Genomic DNA, 26120 nt, shown 5'->3' on the forward strand with positions numbered 1-26120 from the left:
ATGGCCTGCTGCTGGGTTCTCCCTCCACCGCCTCTATAACCTCTAATACACTGTAAGAGACTGTACATGGAAAACACATTGGGTTGTAGACAGAAAACTGCTGGGTATGTACGACACAATCCCCCTCCAAAACTACACGTATATGCTCAGTAGAGACCCTTCTGAGTATTTCCCACCCACTTTAGCTGAGACCGGTAGAAAAATGTTCTCTCTAAAAGCCAATATGTTTCCATGTACAGTCTATTACAGTGTATTGCATTGGGGACTATGGCGGGCTGGAGAATGAAGTGCTGCTGGGTATGTAGGTCCAATAGGGCGGCGCACAATGGGCCCAGCGTCATCCGGGTTAGGGGAGGCTTTGGCAGGGGTAGAAGGTCATTGTAAATTAAGAATTTGTTTTTAACTGACTTGCCTAGTTAAATAAATATATATAAAAAGAAAGTATGACACAGTCCCCCTTCTAAACTAACCATATCTGGTTGGTAGAGAAATTACTGAATATTCTACACCTCACCGGTAGAAAAGTCTCTACAACCCAATATTCAATATTCTCCACGTACCAATGTTAACATTGTATTCTTTCATTATTGTTAAAAATAAAATAAAAATTCTCAACCATATTTTGATTATGTTTTCATAAATTACTCACCTTTCCTTTTCTCGTTGGCACAATAAAAGTAGAAATGGCCACTGATTAAAATTCAATATCTTTTTGAATGAATTATCCACATTGCAATCTTTAGAAATTTGGGCTTTTAGTTTGGAGGTTTCGCCATTAACATGAAGAACGTGACGTCATTGTTTTTGCTGCGGGCATAACGGAAGCACGTTTCTGTCTTTGATTTTACTGTGAGAGACGAGCCAGCGTGTTGGTAGCACAGATAATAACTTCAATAGGCTTTGATTAGCCCCAATTAGTAGCAGACAAGCAGGAAAGAAACAAGATAAACTAGTTGACGGCTCTTGTTAACAACTACTAGTCAATGTTAGTGTAACATTCTCTATTCTATACAGGGCAAAATAACTGTTTAGCTAATAGCTAACGTTAGCTAGCTGTTCTAGAGATGGCCAGGTTCATTACACCCAGTTCCATGGAGACTGTACCGCGGCTGGACGGTACACCGGGGGGAAAGAGGGGTGCTCCAGCCTTGGACACTGATACGGATTCCACACGGGAGATTAAAACCCACTTCCGTGTGTGTCGGTTCATCATGGAAACGGGTACAGTACCGAAACAGAACCCCTCAACCCATATTCACTATGGGTGGTCAGTCTCACCCTGCCTGAGCCGGTGTGGGTGCAGGTTTTTGCTCCAGACAAGTGCTAACACATCTGAGTATATCATCATTTTAAATACGGCCTTTATTAGTAGAATAAGGTGTCGAGGCTTGGCTGGCGCAAAAGCCTGCACCACCCTGACCCATAACACACACTGTCTCCCTAGGTGTGAAGTTAGGCATGCGTTCGGTGCCCGTGGCGACAGCGTGCGTGTTGTACCACCGGTTCTTCCAGTGTGTGAGTGTGACGGTGTACGAGCCCTACCTGGTGGCGATGAGCTGCATCTACCTAGCAGGCAAGGTGGAGGAGCAGCACCTCCGCACCCGTGACATCATCAACGTGTGTCACAGGTAGGTAGGGCTGTGTTTTTATAATATATATGTACACTGCTCAAAAAAATAAAGGGAACACTTAAACAACACAATGTAACTCCAAGTCAATCACACTTCTGTGAAATCAAACTGTCCACTTAGGAAGCAACACTGATTGACAATAAATTTCACATGCTGTTGTGCAAATGGAATAGACAACAGGTGGAAATTATAGGCAATTAGCAAGACACCCCTAATAAAGGAGTGGTTCTGCAGGTGGGGACCACAGACCACTTCTCAGTTCCTATGCTTCCTGGCTGATGTTTTGGTCACTTCTGAATGCTGGCGGTGCTTTCACCCTAGTGGTAGCATGAGACGGAGTCTACAACCCACACAAGTGGCTCAGGTAGTGCAGCTCATCCGAGATGGCACATCAATGCGAGCTGTGGCAAGAAGGTTTGCTGTGTCTGTCAGCGTAGTGTCCAGAGTATGGAGGCGCTACCAGGAGACAGGCCAGTACATCAGGGGACGTGGAGGAGGCCGTAGGAGGGCACCAACCCAGCAGCAGGACCGCTACCTCCGCCTTTGTGCAAGGTGGAGCAGGAGAAGCACTGCCAGAGCCCTGCAAAATGACCTCCAGCAGGCCACAAATGTGCATGTGTCTGCTCAAACGGTCAGAAACAGACTCCATGAGGGTGGTATGAGGGCCCGACGTCCACAGGTGGGGGTTGTGCTTACAGCCCAACACCGTGCAGGACGTTTGGCATTTGCCAGAGAACACCAAGATTGGCAAATTCACCACTGGCGCCCTGTGCTCTTCACAGATGAAGCAGGTTCACACTGAGCACGTGACAGACGTGACAGAGTCTGGAGACGCCGTGGAGAACGTTCTGCTGCCTGCAACATCCTCCAGCATGACCGGTTTGGCGGTGGGTCAGTCATGGTGTGGGGTGGCATTTCTTTGGGGGGCCGCACAGCCCTCCATGTGCTCGACAGAGGTAGCCTGACTGCCATTAGGTACCGAGATGAGATCCTCAGACCCCTTGTGAGACCATATGCTGGTGTGGTTGGCCCTGGGTTCCTCCTAATGCAACACAATGCTAGACCTCATGTGGCTGGAGTGTGTCAGCATTTCCTGCAAGAGGAAGGCATTGATGCTATGGACTGGCCCGCCCGTTCCCCAGACCTGAATCCAATTGAGCACATCTGGGACATGATGTCTCGCTACATCCACCAACGCCACGTTGCACCACAGACTGTCCAGGAGTTGGCGGATGCTTTAGTCCAGGTCTGGGAGGAGATCCCTCAGGAGACCATCCGCCACCTCATCAGGAGCATGCCCAGACGTTGTAGGGAGGTCATACAGGCACGTGGAGGCCACACACACTACTGAGCCTCATTTTGACTTGTTTTAAGGACATTACATCAAAGTTGGATCAGCCTGTAGTGTGGTTTTCCACTTTCATTTTGAGTGTGACTCCAAATCCAGACCTCCATGGGTTGATAAATTGGATTTCCATTGATTATTTTTGTGTGATTTTTGTTGTCAGCACATTCAACTATGTAAAGAAAAAAGTATTTAATAAGATTATTTCTTTCATTCAGATCTAGGATGTGTTATTTTAGTGTTCCCTTTATTTTTTTGAGCACTATATATATATATATGTATATATATATATATATACTACCTTTCAAACGTTTGGGGTTAGAAATGTCCTTGTTTTTGAAAGAAAAGCTAAAAAAAATGTGTCCATTTAAATAACATTGATCATTAATTCATCATTAATTATTGTTAATGTAGCTGGAAACAGAAGATTTATAATATTTTATTTAACCTTTAACAAGGCAAGTCAGTTAAGAACAAATTCTTATTTACAATGACGGCCTACCGGGGAACAGTGGGTTATAACTGCCTTGTTCAGGGGCAGAACGACAGATTTTTACCTTGTCAGCTCGGTTACTAGTCCAACGCTCTCTAACCACTAGGCTACCTGCTGGTTACTAGTCCAACGCTCTAACCACTAGGCTACCTGCTGGTTACTAGTCCAACGCTCTCTAACCACTAGGCTACCTGCTGGTTACTGGCCCAACGCTCTAACCACTAGACTACCTGCCGCCCCTCCACTCTAACCACTAGGCTACCTGCTGGTTACTGGCCCAACGCTCTCTAACCACTAGGCTACCTGCTGGTTACTAGTCCAACGCTCTCTAACCACTAGGCTACCTGCTGGTTACTAGTCCAACGCTCTAACCACTAGGCTACCTGCTGGTTACTAGTCCAACGCTCTAACCACTAGGCTACCTGCTGGTTACTAGTCCAACGCTCTAACCACTAGGCTACCTGCTGGTTACTGGCCCAACGCTCTCTAACCACTAGGCTACCTGCTGGTTACTAGTCCAACGCTCTAACCACTAGGCTACCTGCTGGTTACTGGCCCAACTCTCTAACCACTAGGCTACCTGCTGGTTACTAGTCCAACGCTCTCTAACCACTAGGCTACCTGCTGGTTACTAGTCCAACGCTCTCTAACCACTAGGCTACCTGCTGGTTACTAGTCCAACGCTCTCTAACCACTAGGCTACCTGCTGGTTACTAGTCCAACGCTCTAACCACTAGGCTACCTGCTGGTTACTAGTCCAACGCTCTAACCACTAGGCTACCTGCTGGTTACTAGTCCAACGCTCTAACCACTAGGCTACCTGCTGGTTACTGGCCCAATGCTCTAACCACTAGGCTACCTGCCGCCCCTCCACTCTAACCACTAGGCTACCTGCCGCCCCTACACTCTAACCACTAGGCTACCTGCTGCCCCTCCACTCTAACCACTAGGCAACCTGCTGCCCCTCCACTCTAACCACTAGGCTACCTGCCGCCCCTCCACTCTAACCACTAGGCTACCTGCCGCCCCTCCACTCTAACCACTAGGCTACCTGCCGCCCCTCCACTCTAACCGCTAGGCTACCTGCCGCCCCTCCACTCTAACCACTAGGCTACCTGCCACCCCTCCACTCTAACCACTAGACTACCTGCCTCCTCTACACTCTAACCACTAGGCTACCTGCCGCCCCTACACTCTAACCACTAGGCTACCTGCTGGTTACTAGTCCAACGCTCTAACCACTAGGCTACCTGCTGGTTACTAGTCCAACGCTCTAACCACTAGGCTACCTGCCGCCCCTCCACTCTAACCACTAGACTACCTGCCGCCCCTCCACTCTAACCACTAGGCTACCTGCCACCCCTCCACTCTAACCACTAGGCTACCTGCCGCCCCTCCACTCTAACCACTAGGCTACCTGCCACCCCTCCACTCTAACCACTAGACTACCTGCCGCCCCTCCACTCTAACCACTAGGCTACCTGCCTCCCCTCCACTCTAACCACTAGGCTACCTGCCACCCCTCCACTCTAACCACTAGTCTACCTGCCGCCCCTCCACTCTAACCACTAGACTACCTGCCGCCCCTACACTCTAACCGCTAGACTACCTGCCGTCCCTACACTCTAACCACTAGACTACCCTGCCGCCCCTCCACTCTAACCACTAGGCTACCTGCCGCCCCTCCACTCTAACCACTAGACTACCTGCCTCCCCTCCACTCTAACCACTAGGCTACCTGCCACCCCTCCACTCTAACCACTAGGCTACCTGCCGCCCCTCCACTCTAACCACTAGGCTACCTGCCTCCCCTCCACTCTAACCACTAGACTACCTGCCTCCCCTCCACTCTAACCACTAGGCTACCTGCCTCCCCTCCTCTCTAACCACTAGGCTACCTGCCGTCCCTCCTCTCTAACCACTAGGCTACCTGCCACCCCTCCTCTCTAACCACTAGTCTACCTGCCCCCCCTCCACTCTAACCACTAGACTACCTGCCTCCTCTACACTCTAACCACTAGGCTACCTGCCACCCCTCCACTCTAACCACTAGGCCACCTGCCCCCCCTCCACTCTAACCACTAGACTACCTGCCTCCTCTACACTCTAACCACTAGGCTACCTGCCGCCCCTCCACTCTAACCACTAGGCCACCTGCCCCCCCTCCACTCTAACCACTAGACTACCTGCCTCCTCTACACTCTAACCACTAGGCTACCTGCCGCCCCTCCACTCTAACCACTAGGCTACCTGCCGCCCCTCCACTCTAACCACTAGGCCACCTGCCCCCCCTCCACTCTAACCACTAGACTACCTGCCGCCCCTACACTCTAACCACTAGGCTACCTGCCTCCTCTACACTCTAACCACTAGACTACCTGCCTCCTCTACACTCTAACCACTAGGCTACCTGCCTCCCCTCCACTCTAACCACTAGGCTACCTGCCGCCCCTACACTCTAACCACTAGACTACCTGCCGCCCCTACACTCTAACCACTAGACTACCTGCTGCCCCTACACTCTAACCACTAGGCTACCTGCCTCCCCTCCACTCTAACCACTAGGCTACCTGCCGCCCCTCCACTCTAACCACTAGGCTACCTGCCGCCCCTCCACTCTAACCACTAGGCTACCTGCCACCCCTCCACTCTAACCACTAGGCTACCTGCCGCCCCTCCACTCTAACCACTAGGCCACCTGCCCCCCCTACACTCTAACCACTAGGCTACCTGCCTCCCCTCCACTCTAACCACTAGTCTACCTGCTGGTTACTAGTCCAACGCTCTAACCACTAGGCTACCTGCCGCCCCTCCACTCTAACCACTAGGCTACCTGCTTCCTCTACACTCTAACCACTAGGCTACCTGCCGCCCCTCCACTCTAACCACTAGGCTACCTGCCGCCCCTCCACTCTAACCACTAGGCCACCTGCCCCCCCTCCACTCTAACCACTAGGGTACCTGCCTCCTCTACACTCTAACCACTAGGCTACCTGCCTCCTCTACACTCTAACCACTAGGCTACCTGCCTCCTCTACACTCTAACCACTAGGCTACCTGCCGCCCCTCCACTCTAACCACTAGGCTACCTGCCTCCTCTACACTCTAACCACTAGACTACCTGCCTCCTCTACACTCTAACCACTAGGCTACCTGCCTCCTCTACACTCTAACCACTAGGCTACCTGCCTCCTCTACACTCTAACCACTAGGCTACCTGCCGCCCCTCCACTCTAACCACTAGGCTACCTGCCTCCTCTACACTCTAACCACTAGACTACCTGCCTCCTCTACACTCTAACCACTAGGCTACCTGCCTCCTCTACACTCTAACCACTAGGCTACCTGCCACCCCTCCACTCTAACCACTAGGCTACCTGCCGCCCCTCCACTCTAACCACTAGGCTACCTGCCGCCCCTCCACTCTAACCACTAGGCTACCTGCCACCCCTCCACTCTAACCACTAGACTACCTGCCCCCCCTCCACTCTAACCACTAGGCTACCTGCCTCCCCTCCACTCTAACCACTAGGCTACCTGCCACCCCTCCACTCTAACCACTAGACTACCTGCCTCCTCTACACTCTAACCACTAGGCTACCTGCCACCCCTCCACTCTAACCACTAGGCTACCTGCCTCCCCTACACTCTAACCACTAGGCTACCTGCCTCCTCTACACTCTAACCACTAGGCTACCTGCCACCCCTCCACTCTAACCACTAGGCTACCTGCCGCCCCTCCACTCTAACCACTAGGCTACCTGCCGCCCCTCCACTCTAACCACTAGGCTACCTGCCGCCCCTCCACTCTAACCACTAGGCTACCTGCCTCCCCTCCACTCTAACCACTAGGCTACCTGCTGCCCCAAGATGCGTATGCCGATGAACTTTTAAGTTTTTTCCTCTTACTCTACATAACCCTGATTTATAATCTCCCTCCATCTCTCTCCTTATCATCCTCTCTCTCCCCCCACCCTACTCTCTCGTCCTCCAATTCTCTCCCTCCATCTCTGTCCTCTCTCCTTATCCATCCTCTCTCTCCCCCCACCCCCACCTCTCTCTCCCCCCCCCCCCTACTCTCCCACTCTCTCCCTCCATCTCTGTCTCCTTATCCATTCTCTCCCCCCCACCCCGCTCTCCCCCCCCCCCACCCCTCTCTCCCCCCCACCTCTCTCTCTCTCCAGGTATTTCCACAGTAGTAGTGAACCTCTGAACTGTGATGGTGAGTTCTGGGATCTCAGGGACAGTGTGGTGCAGTGTGAACTCCTGGTCCTCAGACAACTCAACTTCCATGTCTCCTTCCAGCACCCACACAAGGTCTGTACTGACCCCTGACTCCTGAACTCTGACCCCTGACTCCTGAACTCTGACCCCTGACCCCTGACTCCTGACCCCTGACTCCTGAACTCTGACTCCTGAACTCTAACCCCTAACTCCTGAACCCCTGACCCCTGACTCCTGAACTCTGACTCCTGACCCCTGACTCCTGACCCCTGACCCCTGACTCCTGACCCCTGAACTCTGACCCCTGACTCCTAAATTCTGACTCCTGAACTCTGACCCCTGAACTCTGACCCCTAACTCCTGAACTCTACCTCCTAACTCCTGAACCCCTAACCTCTAACCCAGGGATAGACAACTGGTGGCCCATCTTTTTGTAGGCCAACAGATCAATTCCTCCCCTTTCCAAAAAATTATACAAAAATAGTAATACTTTTTTCGGAACTCAGTCTCAACTTCCTGTTGATGGTTAGAATACACAAGGTGCAATTTAGAAATGTGGTTGTGCATCAGCTGTTTGTCTTGTTATTAAACACTTCACCGAAATGTCTGTTATTTTTCCGTTTTTAAACAACTAATTTGACCGACGTCGGTTCAAATATTTGAATTCTATTTAGTTTGTTTATTTCTGTGAGCTCGATGTGTAGTTTCTCTAGAGATAAATCAGATCTAGTCTGAACTGTGATGTAGTAGGGAGTTGTAGTTTCTCTAGAGATAAATCAGACCCAGACTGAACTGTGTGATGTAGTAGGGAGTTGTAGTTTCTCTAGAGATAAATCAGATCAAGCCTGAACTGTGTGATGTAGTAGGGAGTTGTAGTTTCTCTAGAGATACATCAGATCCAGTCTGAACTGTGATGTAGTAGGGAGTTGTAGTTTCTCTAGAGATAAATCAGATCCAGACTGAACTGTGTGATGTAGTAGGGAGTTGTAGTTTCTCTAGAGATGAATCAGATCCAGTCTGAACTGTGTGATGTAGTAGGGAGTTGTAGTTTCTCTAGAGATGAATCAGATCCAGCCTGAACTGTGTGATGTAGTAGGGAGTTGTAGTTTCTCTAGAGATAAATCAGACCCAGTCTGAACTATGTGATGTAGTAGGGAGTTGTAGTTTCTCTAGAGATAAATATGATCCAGTCTGAACTGTGTGATGTAGTAGGGAGTTGTAGTTTCTCTAGAGATAAATCAGATCCAGACTGAACTGTGTGATGTAGTAGGGAGTTGTAGTTTCCAACAGGCCAGTATTCTACATAGATTAGTGCAGAAAACGTGGTCCTTAACTACAATGACCATAATCCATTGCACGCCTGCTTACAGCGCATTCGGAATGTATTCAGACCCCTTAACTTTTTCCACATTTTGTTACGTTACAGCCTCATTCTAAAGTTGATTAGATTGATGAGGAAAAACAATCTACACACAATACCCTATAATGACATCACAATACCCCATAATGACATCACAATACCCCATAATGACATCACAATACCCCATAATGACATCACAATACCCCATAATGACATCACAATACCCCATAATGACATCACAATACCCCATACTGACATCACAATACCCCATAATGACATCACAATACCCCATAATGACAAAGCAAAAACAGGTTTTTAGACCCTTTACTCAGTACTTTGTTGAAACACATTTGACAGCGATTACAGCCTCAAGTCTTCTTGGGTATGACGCTATAAGCTTGGCACACCTTTATTTGGGGAGTTTCTCCCATTCTTCTCTGCAGATCCTCTCAAACTCTGTCAGGTTGGATGGGGAGCATCGCTGCACAGCTATTTTCAGGTCTCTCCAGAGATGTTCGATCGGGTTCAAATCCAGGCTCTGGCTGGGCCACTCAAGGACATTCAGAGACTTGTCCCGAAGCCACTCCTGCGTTGTCTTGGCTGTGTGCTTAGGGTCATTGTGCTGTTGGAATGTGAACCTTCACCCCAGTCTGAGGTCCTGAGAACTCTGGGGCAGGTTTTCATCAAGGATCACTCTGTGCTTTGCTCCGTTCATCTTTCCCTTGATCCTGACTAGTCTCCCTGTCCCTGCCGCTGAAAAACATCCCCATAGCATGATGCTGCCACCACCATGCTTCACCGTAGGGATGGTGCCAGGTTTCCTCCAGACATGACGCTTGGCATTCAGGCCAAAGAGTTCAATCTTGGTTTCATCAGACCAGAGAATCTTGTTTGTCATGGTCTGAGTCCTTTAGGTGCCTTTTGGCAAACTCCAAGTGAGCTGTCAAGTGCCTTTTGGTACCCTTCCCCAGATCTGTGCCTCGACACAATCCTGTCTCGGAGCTCTACGGACAATTCCTTCAACCTCATGGCTTGGTTTTTGCTCTGACATGCACTGTCAACTGTGGGACCTTATATAGACAGGTGTGTGCCTTTCCAAATCATGTCCAATCAATTAAATTTACCACAGGTGGACTCCAATCAAGATGTAGAAACATCTAAAGGATGATCAATGGAAACAGGATGAACCTGAGATCAATTTAGTCTCATAGCAAAGGGTCTGGATACTTATATAAATAAGGTATTTCAGTTTTTATTTTGAATACATTTACAAACATTTCTAAAAACCTGTTTTCACTGTCATTATGGGGTATTGTGATGTCATTATGGGGTATTGTGATGTCATTATGGGGTATTGTGATGTCATTATGGGGTATTGTGATGTCATTATGGGGTATTGTGATGTCATTATGGGGTATTGTGATGTCATTATGGGGTATTGTGTGTAGATGATTAGGCTGTAACGTAACACAATGTGGAAGAAGAGAGGACGTGTGATGGAGATGGATAGAAAGGATACTCTGAGAGGACGTGTGATGGAGAGGGATAGAAAGGATACTCTGAGAGGACGTGTGATGGAGATGGATAGAAAGGATACTCTGAGAGGACGCGTGATGGAGAGGGATAGAAAGGATACTCTGAGAGGGGACGCGTGATGGAGAGGGATAGAAAGGATACTCTGAGAGGACGTGTGATGGAGATGGATAGAAAGGATACTCTGAGAGGACGTGTGATGGAGAGGGATAGAAAGGATACTCTGAGAGGACGTGTGATGGAGATGGATAGAAAGGATACTCTGAGAGGACGTGTGATGGAGAGGGATAAAAAGGATACTCTGAGAGGACGTGTGATGGAGAGGGATAGAAAGGATACTCTGAGAGGACGTGTGATGGAGATGGATAGAAAGGATACTCTGAGAGGACGTGTGATGGAGAGGGATAGAAAGGATACTCTGGGAGGACGTGTGATGGAGAGGGATAGAAAGGATACTCTGAGAGGACGTGTGATGGAGAGGGATAGAAAGGATACTCTGAGAGGACGTGTGATGGAGAGGGATAGAAAGGATACTCTGAGAGGACGTAAGATGGAGCGGGATAGAAAGGATACTCTGGGAGGACGTGTGATGGAGAGGGATAGAAAGGATACTCTGAGAGGACGTGTGATGGAGAGGGATAGAAAGGATACTCTGAGAGGACGTGTGATGGAGCGGGATAGAAAGGATACTCTGGGAGGACGTGTGATGGAGAGGGATAGAAAGGATACTCTGAGAGGACGTGTGATGGAGAGGGATAGAAAGGATACTCTGAGAGGACGTGTGATGGAGAGGGATAGAAAGGATACTCTGAGAGGACGTGTGATGGAGATGGATAGAAAGGATACTCTGAGAGGACGTGTGATGGAGAGGGATAGAAAGGATACTCTGAGAGGACGTGTGATGGAGAGTGATAGAAAGGATACTCTGAGAGGGGACGCGTGATGGAGAGGGATAGAAAGGATACTCTGAGAGGACGCGTGATGCAGAGGGATAGAAAGGATACTCTGAGAGGACGCGTGATGCAGAGGGATAGAAAGGATACTCTGAGAGGACGCGTGATGCAGATGAATAGAAAGGATACTCTGAGAGGACGCGTGATGCAGAGGGATAGAAAGGATACTCTGAGAGGACGCGTGATGCAGAGGGATAGAAAGGATACTCAGAGGACGCGTGATGCAGAGGGATAGAAAGGATACTCTGAGAGGGGACGCGTGATGGAGAGGGATAGAAAGGATACTCTGAGAGGACGCGTGATGGAGCGGGATAGAAAGGATACTCTGAGAGGACGCGTGATGCAGAGGGATAGAAAGGATACTCTGAGAGGACGCGTGATGCAGAGGGATAGAAAGGATACTCTGAGAGGACGTGTGATGGAGATGGATAGATAGGGTACTCTGAGAGGACGCGTGATGCAGAGGGATAGAAAGGATACTCTGAGAGGACGTGTGATGGAGATGGATAGAAAGGATACTCTGAGAGGACGCGTGATGCAGAGGGATAGAAAGGATACTCTGAGAGGACGTGTGATGGAGATGGATAGAAAGGATACTCTGAGAGGACGCGTGATGCAGAGGGATAGAAAGGATACTCTGAGAGGGGACGCGTGATGGAGATGGATAGAAAGGATACTCTGAGAGGACGCGTGATGCAGAGGGACCGAAAGCCTGAAAATACACCATCTACATGACTAGTTGGTCTTTAGCAGCCATAAAAGTCTTATTTACTTTGAAGAACTACTAAAATAGTGATTTATTTATTTTTTTGTCAGAAAGCAGCTCTATAGAGATGAGATGATGACTTGCAAGGAAATAATAAAGTAATCAAATAAAACTAATGTAATATAACACAATAACTGAAATATTTATTAAAGTACTGTGAATAAGTGATGGTTAAGTGATCAGCAGTATTGGCCAGTCTCTACCATCATGGGACGTTTTCTTGTTTTGTTCTGTGTTGTTACAGGATTCAACCCACATATTGCATAAAATAAATAAAAACGAATCGAATTGTGAAACTGTGATTTATTGTTTCATAATGGAACCGACCTCCAAAGCGCTCAGCGCTACTTGTTGTGTCAGTCACTGAAAGCAAAACATGTTTAGATTTGGTAAATTAGTCTAGCGGTCAGCTGTCTTTTCCCCTCTGACCCCTCTAACCTCTGACCCCTCTAACACCTGACCCCCCCTGACCCCTCTAACCTCTGACCCCTCTAACCCCTGACCCTAACTCCGTGGACAGTCAGGTCATACCTGGTGTGTGTGTGTGTGTGTGTGTGTGTGTGTTTAGTATCTCCTCCACTACCTCCTGTCGGTGAAGTCGTTAGTGAATCGTCACGCCTGGTCCAGAACTCCCGTCGCCGAGACCACCTGGGCGTTGCTTAGAGACTGTTACCATGGCACCATGTGTGTGCGCCACGCCCCCCAACACATCGCCATAGCAACGCTGTACCTGGCACTGCTCAGCTACGGGGTGGAGGTTCCTGTCGGAGAGAGAGAGTGGTGGCAGGTAGGAGAGTGTGTGTTGGGGGGGAGAGAGAGTGGTGGCAGGTAGGAGAGTGTGTGTTGGGGGCGAGAGAGAGTGGTGGCAGGTAGGGGGGGGGGGGGGAGAGTGGTGGCAGGTAGGAGAGGAGGGGGGGGGAGAGAGAGTGGTGGCAGGTAGGAGGGGGGGGGGGGGAGGAGAGTGGTGGCAGGTAGGAGAGTGTGTGTTGGGGGGGAGAGAGAGTGGTGGCAGGTAGGAGAGGAGGGGGGGGGGGGAGGGAGAGTGGTGGCAGGTAGGAGAGGAGGGGGGGAGGGAGAGTGGTGGCAGGTAGGAGAGGAGGGGGGGGGGAGGGAGAGTGGTGGCAGGTAGGAGGGGGGGGGGGGGGGAGGAGAGTGGTGGCAGGTAGGAGAGTGTGTGTTGGGGGGGAGAGAGAGTGGTGGCAGGTAGGAGAGGAGGGGGGGGGGGAGGGAGAGTGGTGGCAGGTAGGAGAGGAGGGGGGGGGGAGGGAGAGTGGTGGCAGGTAGGAGAGGAGGGGGGGGGGGAGGGAGAGTGGTGGCAGGTAGGAGAGGAGGGGGGGGGGGAGGGAGAGTGGTGGCAGGTAGGAGAGGAGGGGGGGGGGGAGGGAGAGTGGTGGCAGGTAGGAGAGGAGGGGGGGAGTGTGGTGGCAGGTAGGAGAGGAGGGGGGGGGGAGGGGTGTTGGGGCCCTCTGACCCTCAGGTCATACCTGGTCTGCATTTCTAATATCTGTTTGTGTGTTGTGTTGGGGGGAGAGCGAGGTGGGAGGGGGGGGGTGTTGGGGGGGAGAGATTCAGCCACGAGCATTTGTAAAGGTCGGTTACTGATGTTGGGCGATTAGGCCTGGCTCGAGTCGGCTTTTCAATTCATCCCAAAGGTGTTCGATGGGGTTGAGGTCAGGGCTCTGTGCAGGCCAGTCACGTTCTTCCACACCGATCTTGACATACCATTTCTGTTATGGACCTCGCGTTATGCACAGGGGGCCATTGTCATGCTGAAACAGGAAAGGGCCTTCCCCAAACTGTTGCCACAAAGTTGGAAGCACAGAATCGTCTAGAATGTCATTGTATGCTGTAGCATTAAGATTTCCCTTCACTGGAACTAAGGGACCTGAACCATGAAAAGCAGGGCTTTACTTGGCTCATCGCACTCTAGTGACTCCTTGTGGTGGGCTGGGCGCCTGCAGGCTGACTACGGTCATCAGTTGAACGGTGTTTCCTCCGACACATTGGTGCAGCTTCCCGGGGTTAAGTGAGCGGGTGTTTAGAAGCGCGGTTTGGCAGCTCATGTTTCGGATGACACATGACTCAACCTTCGCCTCTCCCGAGCCCGTTGAGGAGTTGCAGCGATGAGACAAGATCGTAATTGGATCGCAATTGGATATCACGAAATTGGGGAGAAAAAGGGGGTCAAATGCAGAATAAAAAAAATAGGTACAGATGGCATGTTTTTTTTGCGGGCCATTCTAAATAATAATTCTAACATAACCGCAGGTACCCTGTGGAACCCCAGGTACCCTCCACCCTGTGGAACCCCGGGGGTACCCTTCATTCACTATTCAAGTGCAGGCTATGGATGAGTGGTTTTTTGGGGGGGTTTTTGTGGGCCATTTTAAATAAATAAAAATATTCCATATTAGTAAACTACAGTGCATTCAGGAAGTATTCAGACCCCTTCACTTTTTCCACTTTTTGTTACATTACAGCCTTATTCTAAAATGGATTCAATTAAACATTTTCCTCATCAATCTACACACAATACCCCATAATGACATCACAATACCCCATAATGACATCACAATACCCCATAATGACATCACAATACCCCATGATGACAAAGTGAAACATTATTTTTAGAAATGTTTGCACATTTTTTTTTTTTTTTAAGTAAAAACCGTCACACCCTTTGCTATGAGACTCGATATTGAGCTCAAGTGCTTCCTGTTTCCATTGATCATCATTGAGATGTTTCTACAACTTGGAGTCCACCTGTGGTAAATTCATCTGATTGGACATGATTTGGAAAGACACACACCTGTCTATATAAGGTCCTAAAGTTATCAGTGCATGTCAGAGCAAAAACCAAGCCATGAAGTTGAAGGAATTGTCCGTAGAGCTCCGAGACAGGATTGTGTCGAGAGCACAGATCTGGGGAAGGGTACCGAAACATTTCTGCAGCATTGAAGGTCCCCAAGAACACAGTGACCTCCATCACTCTTAAATTGAAGAAGTTTGGAACCACCAAGACTCTTCCTAGAGCTGGTTGTCCGGCCAAACTGAGCAATCGGGGGAGAAGGGCCTTGGTCAGGGTGGTGAACAAGATCCCGATGGTCACTCTGACAGAGCTCCAGAGGTCCTCTGTGGAGATGGGAGAACCTTCCAGAAGGACAACCATCTCTGCAGCACTCCACCAATCAGGCCTTTTATGGTAGAGTGGCCAGACGGTAAAAGGCACATGACAGCCCGCTTGGAGTTTGCCAAAAGGCACCTAAAGGATTCTCAGACCATGAGAAACAAGATCCTCTGGTCTGATGAAGTCAAGATTGAGCTCTGGCCTTAATGCCAAGCTTCACGTCTGGAGGAAACCAGGCACTGCTCATCACCTGGCCAATACCATCCCTACGGTGAAGCATGGTGGTGGCAGCATCATGCTGTCGGGATGTTAAATAAAGGTTACATTTAAAAATAAAATGTTGTTCTGCGGCAGGGACCGGGAGACTAGTCAGGATCGAGGGAAAGATGAATGGAGCGAAGTACAGAGAGATCCTTGATGAAAACCTGCTCCAGAGCGCTCAGGACCTCAGACTGGAGCGAAGGTTCACCTTCCTTCAGATTCAGATCAACTTTAGCATCCCACCATGGGGAAATTAAATTTGGTCAGGTGCTTGAAGACAGCGCTAAAGCTTCACATTTAACCTCTATGGGCTAGGTGGGACGCTTGCGTCCCACCTACAACAGCCAGTGTAATCCCGTGGCGCGTTATTCAAATACCTTAGAAATGCAAAACCTTCAATTTTTCAAACATATGACTATTTTACACCATTTTAAAGATAAGACTCTCGTTAATCTGACCAAAAAATTCTAAATATTCCATTACCGTACTTCGAAGCATGTCAACCGCTGTTTAAAATCAATTTTTATGCCATTTTTCTCATAAAAAAGCGATAATATTCCGACCGGGAATCTGCGTTTAGGTAAACAGACAAAAGAAAAGAAAGCATTCGGTCAACTCGGGCACGCGCCTAAGCCCATAGTACTCTGAGCGGCCACTTGCCAAAAGCGATAAAGTGTTTCAGCCAGAGCCTGCCTCGATATCGTTCAGCTTTTTCCCGGGCTCTGAGAGCCTATGGGAGCCGTAGGAAGTGTCACGTTATTGCAAAGATCCTCAGTCTTCAATAAAAAGAGCCAAGATGAAACACAACTTCTCAGACAGGCCACTTCCTGCATGGAATCTTCTCAGGTTTTGGCCTGCCATATGAGTTCTGTTATACTCACAGACACCATTCAAACAGTTTTAGAAACTTTAGGGTGTTTTCTATCCAAAGCCAATAATTATATGCATATTCTAGTTACTGGGCAGGAGTAGTAACCAGATTAAATCGGGTACATTTTTTATCCGGCTGTGTCAATACTGCCCCCTAGCCCTAACAGGTTAACATGAATGTGCAATAGGCAATAGTCAGGATCGAGGGAAAGATGAACGGAGCAAAGCACAGAGAAATCCTTGATGAAAACCTGCTCCATATCGCTCAGGACCTCAGACTGAGGGCGAAGGTTCACCTTCCAACAGGACAACAACCCTAAGCACACAGCCAAGAGAACGTAGGACCGGCTTTGGGACAAGTCTCTGAATGTCCTTGCATGGCCCAACCAGAGCCTGGACTTGAACCTGATCGAACATCTGTGGAGAGACCTGAAAATAGCTGTGCAGCAACGCTCCCCATCCAACCTGACAGAGCTTGAGAGGATCTGCAGAGAAGAATGGGAGGAACTCCCCAAATACAGGTGTGCCAAGCTTGTAGCATCATACCCAAGCACACTGGAGGCTGAAATCGCTGCAAAAGGTGCTTCAACAAAGTACTGAGTAAATGGTCTGAATATTAATGTAAATGTTATATTTAAGGTTTTTATTTTATTTTAACATTTGCAAAAATAAAAATACTTTTTGCTTTGTTATTGTGTGTAGATGGATTAAATTGTTTTTTTTTCCTTAATCAATTTTAGTATAAGGCTGTAACGTAACAAAATGTGGAAAAAGTGATGGTCTGAATACTTTCCCGAATTCACTGTATATGTAAAGACCATATTAAATTAAGAATGAGAGACTGATGAAGTGTGTGCTGCCTGCGCAAGAAACAGCAGAGCTCATGCCTTTCATGCAACTTTTTTCAAATCATCATTAGTCGCATGATGCAGCCTTAGAACGCATTAAAAATCTAAACATTTCGTCCAACGTTTGTATCACAACTAAAGTTGCATTAGTAACTCTAAATTAATCATCTCGGAGGACCAATTTCATTATATCACATATTTAACCACTCAACTACATGTGCCCCTCCCTCTCAAATGGTTTGGAGAAAATATCCTTTCTATTTAATTCAGCTTTGTTCAGTTGTATTCTTCATACTATAAAATAATGACAAGGAATTCTAATCAAATCTTGTCTGTTACATGAACTAGTGTAGAACACAGCCACATCAGGACCTGCTAAATGAACTAGTGTAGCCCCACAGCCACATCAGGACCTGCTAAATGAACTAGTGTAGCCCAACAGCCACATCAGGACCTGCTAAATGAACTAGTGTAGCCCCACAGCCACATCAGGACCTGCTAAATGAACTAGTGTAGCCCACAGCCACATCAGGACCTGCTAAATGAACTAGTGTAGCCCACAGCCACATCAGGACCTGCTAAATGAACTAGTGTAGCCCCACAGCCACATCAGGACCTGCTAAATGAACTAGTGTCGCCCACAGCCACATCAGGACCTGCTAAATTAACTAGTGTAGCCCACAGCCACATCAGGACCTGCTAAATGAACTAGTGTAGCCCACAGCCACATCAGGACCTGCTAAATGAACTAGTGTCGCCCACAGCCACATCAGGACCTGCTAAATGAACTAGTGTAGCCCACAGCCACATCAGGACCTGCTAAATGAACTAGTGTAGCCCCACAGCCACATCAGGACCTGCTAAATGAACTAGTGTAGCCCCACAGCCACATCAGGACCTGCTAAATGAACTAGTGTAGCCCACAGCCACATCAGGACCTGCTAAATGAACTAGTGTAGCCCCACAGCCACATCAGGACCTGCTAAATGAACTAGTGTAGCCCACAGCCACATCAGGGCCTGCTAAATGAACTAGTGTAGCCCACAGCCACATCAGGACCTGCTAAATGAACTAGTGTAGCCCACAGCCACATCAGGACCTGCTAAATGAACTAGTGTAGCCCCACAGCCACATCAGGACCTGCTAAATGAACTAGTGTCGCCCCACAGCCACATCAGGACCTGCTAAATGAACTAGTGTCGCCCCACAGCCACATCAGGACCTGCTAAATGAACTAGTGTAGCCCCACAGCCACATCAGGACCTGCTAAATGAACTAGTGTAGCCCCACAGCCACATCAGGACCTGCTAAATGAACTAGTGTCGCCCCACAGCCACATCAGGACCTGCTAAATGAACTAGTGTAGCCCCACAGCCACATCAGGACCTGCTAAATGAACTAGTGTAGCCCACAGCCACATCAGGACCTGCTAAATGAACTAGTGTCGCCCACAGCCACATCAGGACCTGCTAAATGAACTAGTGTCGCCCCACAGCCACATCAGGACCTGCTAAATGAACTAGTGTAGCCCACAGCCACATCAGGACCTGCTAAATGAACTAGTGTAGCCATATGACACAGCCAGATCAGGACAACTCAAGAGTATGCTATTCTGAAATAGACTACATTTTCTTTATATCATGTTTCTCTAGAGCTGTCTAATATAATATGATGGTGTAGGCTATATTACATGGATTTAATAATGGTGTAGGCTATATTACATGGATTTAATAATGGTGTAGACTATATTACATGGATTTAATAATGGTGTAGACTATATTACATGGATTTAATAATGGTGTAGACTATATTACATGGATTTAATAATGGTGTAGACTATATTACATGGATTTAATAATGGTGTAGACTATATTACATGGATTTAATAATGGTGTAGACTATATTACATGGATTTATTCATGGTGTAGACTATATTACATGGATTTATTCATGGTGTAGACTATATTACATGGATTTAATAATGGTGTAGACTATATTACATGGATTTAATAATGGTGTAGACTATTACATGGATTTAATAATGGTGTAGACTATATTACATGGATTTAATAATGGTGTAGACTATATTACATGGATTTAATAATGGTGTAGACTATATTACATGAATTTATTAATGGTGTAGACTATATTACATTGATTTAATAATGGTGTAGACTATATTACATGGATTTAATAATGGTGTAGACTATATTACATGGGTTTAATAATGGTGTAGACTATATTACATGGATTTATTAATGGTGTAGACTATATTACATGGATTTAATAATGGTGTAGACTATATTACATGGATTTAATAATGGTGTAGACTATATCACATGGATTTAATAATGGTGTAGACTATATTACATGGATTTAATAATGGTGTAGACTATATTACATGGATTTAATAATGGTGTAGACTATATTACATGGATTTAATAATGGTGTAGACTATATTACATGGATTTATTAATGGTGTAGACTATATTACATGGATTTATTAATGGTGTCGACTATATTACATGGATTTAATAATGGTGTAGACTATATTACATGGATATATTCATGGTGTAGACTATATTACATGGATTTATTCATGGTGTAGACTATATTACATGGATTTAATAATGGTGTAGACTATATTACATGGATTTAATAATGGTGTAGACTATATTACATGGATTTAATAATGGTGTAGACTATATTACATGGATTTAATAATGGTGTAGACTATATTACATGGATTTAATAATGGTGTAGACTATATTACATGGATTTAATAATGGTGTAGACTATATTACATGGATTTATTAATGGTGTCGACTATATTACATGGATTTATTGATGGTGTAGACTATATTACATGGATTTAATAATGGTGTAGACTATATTACATGGATTTATTCATGGTGTAGACTATATTACATGGATTTAATAATGGTGTAGACTATATTACATGGATTTAATAATGGTGTAGACTATATTACATGGATTTAATAATGGTGTAGACTATATTACATGGATTTATTCATGGTGTAGACTATATTACATGGATTTATTGATGGTGTAGACTATATTACATGGATTTATTGATGGTGTAGACTATATTACATGGATTTAATAATGGTGTAGACTATATTACATGGATTTAATAATGGTGTAGACTATATTACATGGATTTAATAATGGTGGAGACTATATTACATGGATTTAATAATGGTGTAGACTATATTACATGGATTTAATAATGGTGTAGACTATATTACATGGATTTAATAATGGTGCAGACTATATTACATGGATTTAGTAATGGTGTAGACTATATTACATGGATTTATTCATGGTGTAGACTATATTACATGGATTTATTCATGGTGTAGACTATATTACATGGATTTAATAATGGTGTAGACTATATTACATGGGTTTAATATTGGTGTAGACTATATTACATGGATTTATTCATGGTGTAGACTATATTACATGGATTTAATAATGGTGTAGACTATATTACATGGATTTAATAATGGTGTAGACTATATTACATGGATTTAATAATGGTGTAGACTATATTACATGGATTTAATAATGGTGTAGACTATATTACATGGATTTATTCATGGTGTAGACTATATTACATGGATTTATTCATGGTGTAGACTATATTACATGGATTTATTGATGGTGTAGACTATATTACATGGATTTAATAATGGTGTAGACTATATTACATGGATTTAATAATGGTGTAGACTATTACATGGATTTAATAATGGTGTAGACTATATTACATGGATTTAATAATGGTGTAGACTATATTACATGGATTTAATAATGGTGTAGACTATATTACATGAATTTATTAATGGTGTAGACTATATTACATGGATTTAATAATGGTGTAGACTATATTACATGGATTTAATAATGGTGTAGACTATATTACATGGGTTTAATAATGGTGTAGACTATATTACATGGATTTATTAATGGTGTAGACTATATTACATGGATTTAATAATGGTGTAGACTATATTACATGGATTTAATAATGGTGTAGACTATATCACATGGATTTAATAATGGTGTAGACTATATTACATGGATTTAATAATGGTGTAGACTATATTACATGGATTTAATAATGGTGTAGACTATATTACATGGATTTAATAATGGTGTAGACTATATTACATGGATTTATTCATGGTGTAGACTATATTACATGGATTTATTAATGGTGTCGACTATATTACATGGATTTAATAATGGTGTAGACTATATTACATGGATATATTCATGGTTTAGACTATATTACATGGATTTATTCATGGTGTAGACTATATTACATGGATTTAATAATGGTGTAGACTATATTACATGGATTTAATAATGGTGTAGACTATATTACATGGATTTAATAATGGTGTAGACTATATTACATGGATTTATTCATGGTGTAGACTATATTACATGGATTTATTGATGGTGTAGACTATATTACATGGATTTAATAATGGTGTAGACTATATTACATGGATTTAATAATGGTGTAGACTATATTACATGGATTTAATAATGGTGTAGACTATATTACATGGATTTAATAATGGTGTAGACTATATTACATGGATTTATTAATGGTGTAGACTATATTACATGGATTTATTAATGGTGTCGACTATATTACATGGATTTAATAATGGTGTAGACTATATTACATGGATATATTCATGGTGTAGACTATATTACATGGATTTATTCATGGTGTAGACTATATTACATGGATTTAATAATGGTGTAGACTATAATACATGGATTTAATAATGGTGTAGACTATATTACATGGATTTAATAATGGTGTAGACTATATTACATGGATTTAATAATGGTGTAGACTATATTACATGGATTTAATAATGGTGTAGACTATATTACATGGATTTAATAATGGTGTAGACTATATTACATGGATTTAATAATGGTGTAGACTATATTACATGGATTTATTAATGGTGTCGACTATATTACATGGATTTATTGATGGTGTAGACTATATTACATGGATTTAATATTGGTGTAGACTATATTACATGGATATATTCATGGTGTAGACTATATTACATGGATTTATTCATGGTGTAGACTATATTACATGGATTTAATAATGGTGTAGACTATATTACATGGATTTAATAATGGTGTAGACTATATTACATGGATTTAATAATGGTGTAGACTATATTACATGGATTTATTCATGGTGTAGACTATATTACATGGATTTATTGATGGTGTAGACTATATTACATGGATTTATTGATGGTGTAGACTATATTACATGGATTTAATAATGGTGTAGACTATATTACATGGATTTAATAATGGTGTAGACTATATTACATGGATTTAATAATGGTGGAGACTATATTACATGGATTTAATAATGGTGTAGACTATATTACATGGATTTAATAATGGTGTAGACTATATTACATGGATTTAATAATGGTGCAGACTATATTACATGGATTTAGTAATGGTGTAGACTATATTACATGGATTTATTCATGGTGTAGACTATATTACATGGATTTATTCATGGTGTAGACTATATTACATGGATTTAATAATGGTGTAGACTATATTACATGGGTTTAATATTGGTGTAGACTATATTACATGGATTTATTCATGGTGTAGACTATATTACATGGATTTAATAATGGTGTAGACTATATTACATGGATTTAATAATGGTGTAGACTATATTACATGGATTTAATAATGGTGTAGACTATATTACATGGATTTAATAATGGTGTAGACTATATTACATGGATTTATTCATGGTGTAGACTATATTACATGGATTTATTCATGGTGTAGACTATATTACATGGATTTATTGATGGTGTAGACTATATTACATGGATTTAATAATGGTGTAGACTATATTACATGGATTTAATAATGGTGTAGACTATTACATGGATTTAATAATGGTGTAGACTATATTACATGGATTTAATAATGGTGTAGACTATATTACATGGATTTAATAATGGTGTAGACTATATTACATGAATTTATTAATGGTGTAGACTATATTACATTGATTTAATAATGGTGTAGACTATATTACATGGATTTAATAATGGTGTAGACTATATTACATGGGTTTAATAATGGTGTAGACTATATTACATGGATTTATTAATGGTGTAGACTATATTACATGGATTTAATAATGGTGTAGACTATATTACATGGATTTATTAATGGTGTAGACTATATTACATGGATTTAATAATGGTGTAGACTATATTACATGGAGCAGCGTGTGTGGAGGCCTGGAGATGCTGAACATGGTTCATTAACACTTAGTTACCGTGAGACCGGCTGTTATTTACATGACAATCACTGGCTGACAACATGTAATGACCGCCACAGCCCCTGTGTGTAACCGTGTGTGTGACCGTGTGTTTAAGCGTGTGATAGTATGGGGGTGTGTGTGTAACCGTGTGTGTGTAACCGTGTGTAAGCGTGTGTTTAAGCAAGTGATAGTATGGGGGGGGGGGGGTGTGTGTGTGTGTGTGTGTGATAGTATGGGTGTGTGTGTGTAATAGTATGTGTGTGTGTGTGTGTGTGTGTGTGTGTGTGTGTGTGTGATAGTATGGGTGTGTGTGTGTGTGTGTGTGATAGTATGGGTGTGTGTGTGTGTGTGTGTGTGTGTGTGTGATAGTATGGGTGTGTGTCTGTGTGTATGGGTGTTTGTGTGTGTGTGTGTGTGTGTGAGTGATAGTATGGGTGTGTGTCAGTGTGTGTGTGTGTTTGTGTGTGTGTGTGTGTGTGAGTGATAGTATGGGTGTGTGTCTGTGTGTATGGGTGTTTGTGTGTGTGTGTGTGTGAGTGATAGTATGGGTGTGTGTCTGTGTGTATGGGTGTTTGTGTGTGTGTGTGTGTGTGTGAGTGATAGTATGGGTGTGTGTCAGTGTGTATTGAGCCCTTCTCTCTGTGTGTCTAGGTGCTGTGTGAAGACATCACTAAGGAACACATTGATGCCATCATCTCTGACCTGCTACACCTCTACGACATGGAGGCCAAATGTACCTGAGGGGGGAGGCCGTGCGTGTGTGTGTGTGCGTGTGTGTGTGTGTGCGTGTGTGTGTGCGTGCGTGCGCGCGTGCGTGCGTGCGTGCGTGTGTGTGTGTGTGTGTTCACTACTTTCTGTACTCTGAAGAACTGAACTGTTTCATCTTTTTGATAATAAATGTTAAATCAAGAGTTAATACATAACAGGTTTAGTTACGAACTCCACTCACCTGATTGTCTAGGTCTTAGTTGGACACGGATTAAAGGGAATTAACCAGGCACACGGCCCTCCATGAATTAAAGGGAATTAACCAGACACACGGCCCTCCATGAATTAAAGGGAATTAATCAGCAGACACACGGCCCTCCATGAATTAAAGGGAATTAACCAGACACACGGCCCTCCATGAATTAAAGGGAATTAACCAGACACACGGCCCTCCATGAATTAAAGGGAATTAACCAGACACACGGCCCTCCATGAATTAAAGGGAATTAACCAGGCACACGGCCCTCCATGAATTAAAGGGAATTAACCAGACACACGGCCCTCCATGAATTAAAGGGAATTAACCAGGCACACGGCCCTCCATGAATTAAAGGGAATTAACCAGACACACGGCCCTCCATGAATTAAAGGGAATTAATCAGCAGACACACGGCCCTCCATGAATTAAAGGGAATTAACCAGCAGACACACGGCCCTCCATGAATTAAAGGGAATTAACCAGACACACGGCCCTCCATGAATTAAAGGGAATTAATCAGCAGACACACGGCCCTCCATGAATTAAAGGGAATTAACCAGACACACGGCCCTCCATGAATTAAAGGGAATTAACCAGACACACGGCCCTCCATGAATTAAAGGGAATTAACCAGACACACGGCCCTCCATGAATTAAAGGGAATTAACCAGACACACGGCCCTCCATGAATTAAAGGGAATTAACCAGACACACGGCCCTCCATGAATTAAAGGGAATTAACCAGCAGACACAAGGCCCTCCACGAATTGAGTTTGACACCCATGGTCTATAATGTTTGCATCCAAATAAAACAAACAATAAGCAGCTCTCTCTCCTGTCCTCTCTTTCTCTCTCTTCTCTTTCTTTCCCTGTCTTTTTATTATGATTAACGAGGGGTTCCGTATTCTCTGCATTGATCAACTATAAGGTTTGAAGAGTGGTACTGGAAAGAGAGAGAGAGAGAGAGAGTAAGGCGTCCGCATGCTAACATGTTCGCCACACTAATTTTTTCTCTCGAGGCAAGCTGAAGTCTAGCCGAAATCTATGCCCCCCTCGTCTGTGATTGGTCAACAGTAGGGGGGGATTTATTGATGATGACTTGGACAATCATGACCTGTTACGGTACCAACAGCTTCTGTAGTTCCTTCCTTAAAAAAACGATGTCAAATATAGGCCTATTCATCATTTATCAAGGTAGGCTCAACAGTTGAATTAATCGAAACAATTTTATGGCACCTTCAAGGCATGGATGAAGTGTTTCTCCCTCTTCCTCCGTCTCCTTCACCTCATCCTCCAGCTGTCGACAGGCAACGCTAATATGCAAGGGGACAACGTTCATCATCAGGATCAATATCAACATCTG

The 26120-nt window shown here is 44.7% G+C and overlaps 1 protein-coding gene across 2 annotated transcripts; it reads left to right on the top strand.

Annotated features, from left to right (window-relative positions):
• The first annotated feature begins 800 nt into the window (after positions 1-800).
• On the top strand, positions 801-24787 carry ccnq (cyclin Q). 2 transcript variants are annotated; one of them, XM_045696579.2, is made up of 5 exons: positions 801-1221; positions 1445-1628; positions 7654-7786; positions 12874-13092; positions 24442-24787. In XM_045696579.2, exons 1-5 carry the CDS (start codon positions 1065-1067, stop codon positions 24529-24531), a joined length of 783 nt encoding a protein of 260 aa, XP_045552535.1. In that variant the 5' UTR covers positions 801-1064; the 3' UTR covers positions 24532-24787. The 2 variants fall into 2 exon arrangements, with proteins under 2 accessions (XP_045552535.1, XP_045552537.1); XM_045696581.2 differs by lacking the exon at positions 12874-13092.
• Positions 24788-26120: the final 1333 nt, after the last annotated feature.

Source organism: Salmo salar, chromosome 15, assembly GCF_965601325.2.
Source record: "Salmo salar chromosome 15, fSalSal1, whole genome shotgun sequence".
Classification (NCBI taxonomy): domain Eukaryota; kingdom Metazoa; phylum Chordata; class Actinopteri; order Salmoniformes; family Salmonidae; genus Salmo; species Salmo salar.

What these genes read in the sequence shown, in the direction of transcription:
- ccnq (XM_045696579.2), top strand. Translation starts at nt 1,065, where the DNA reads ATGGCCAGGTTCATTACACCCAGTTCCATGGAGACTGTACCGCGGCTG. An exon ending in TCGGTTCATCATGGAAACGG is followed by an intron (nt 1,222 to 1,444) that starts GTACAGTACCGA and finishes CTGTCTCCCTAG; the next exon opens with GTGTGAAGTTAGGCATGCGT. An exon ending in GAGAGAGAGAGTGGTGGCAG is followed by an intron (nt 13,093 to 24,441) that starts GTAGGAGAGTGT and finishes CTGTGTGTCTAG; the next exon opens with GTGCTGTGTGAAGACATCAC.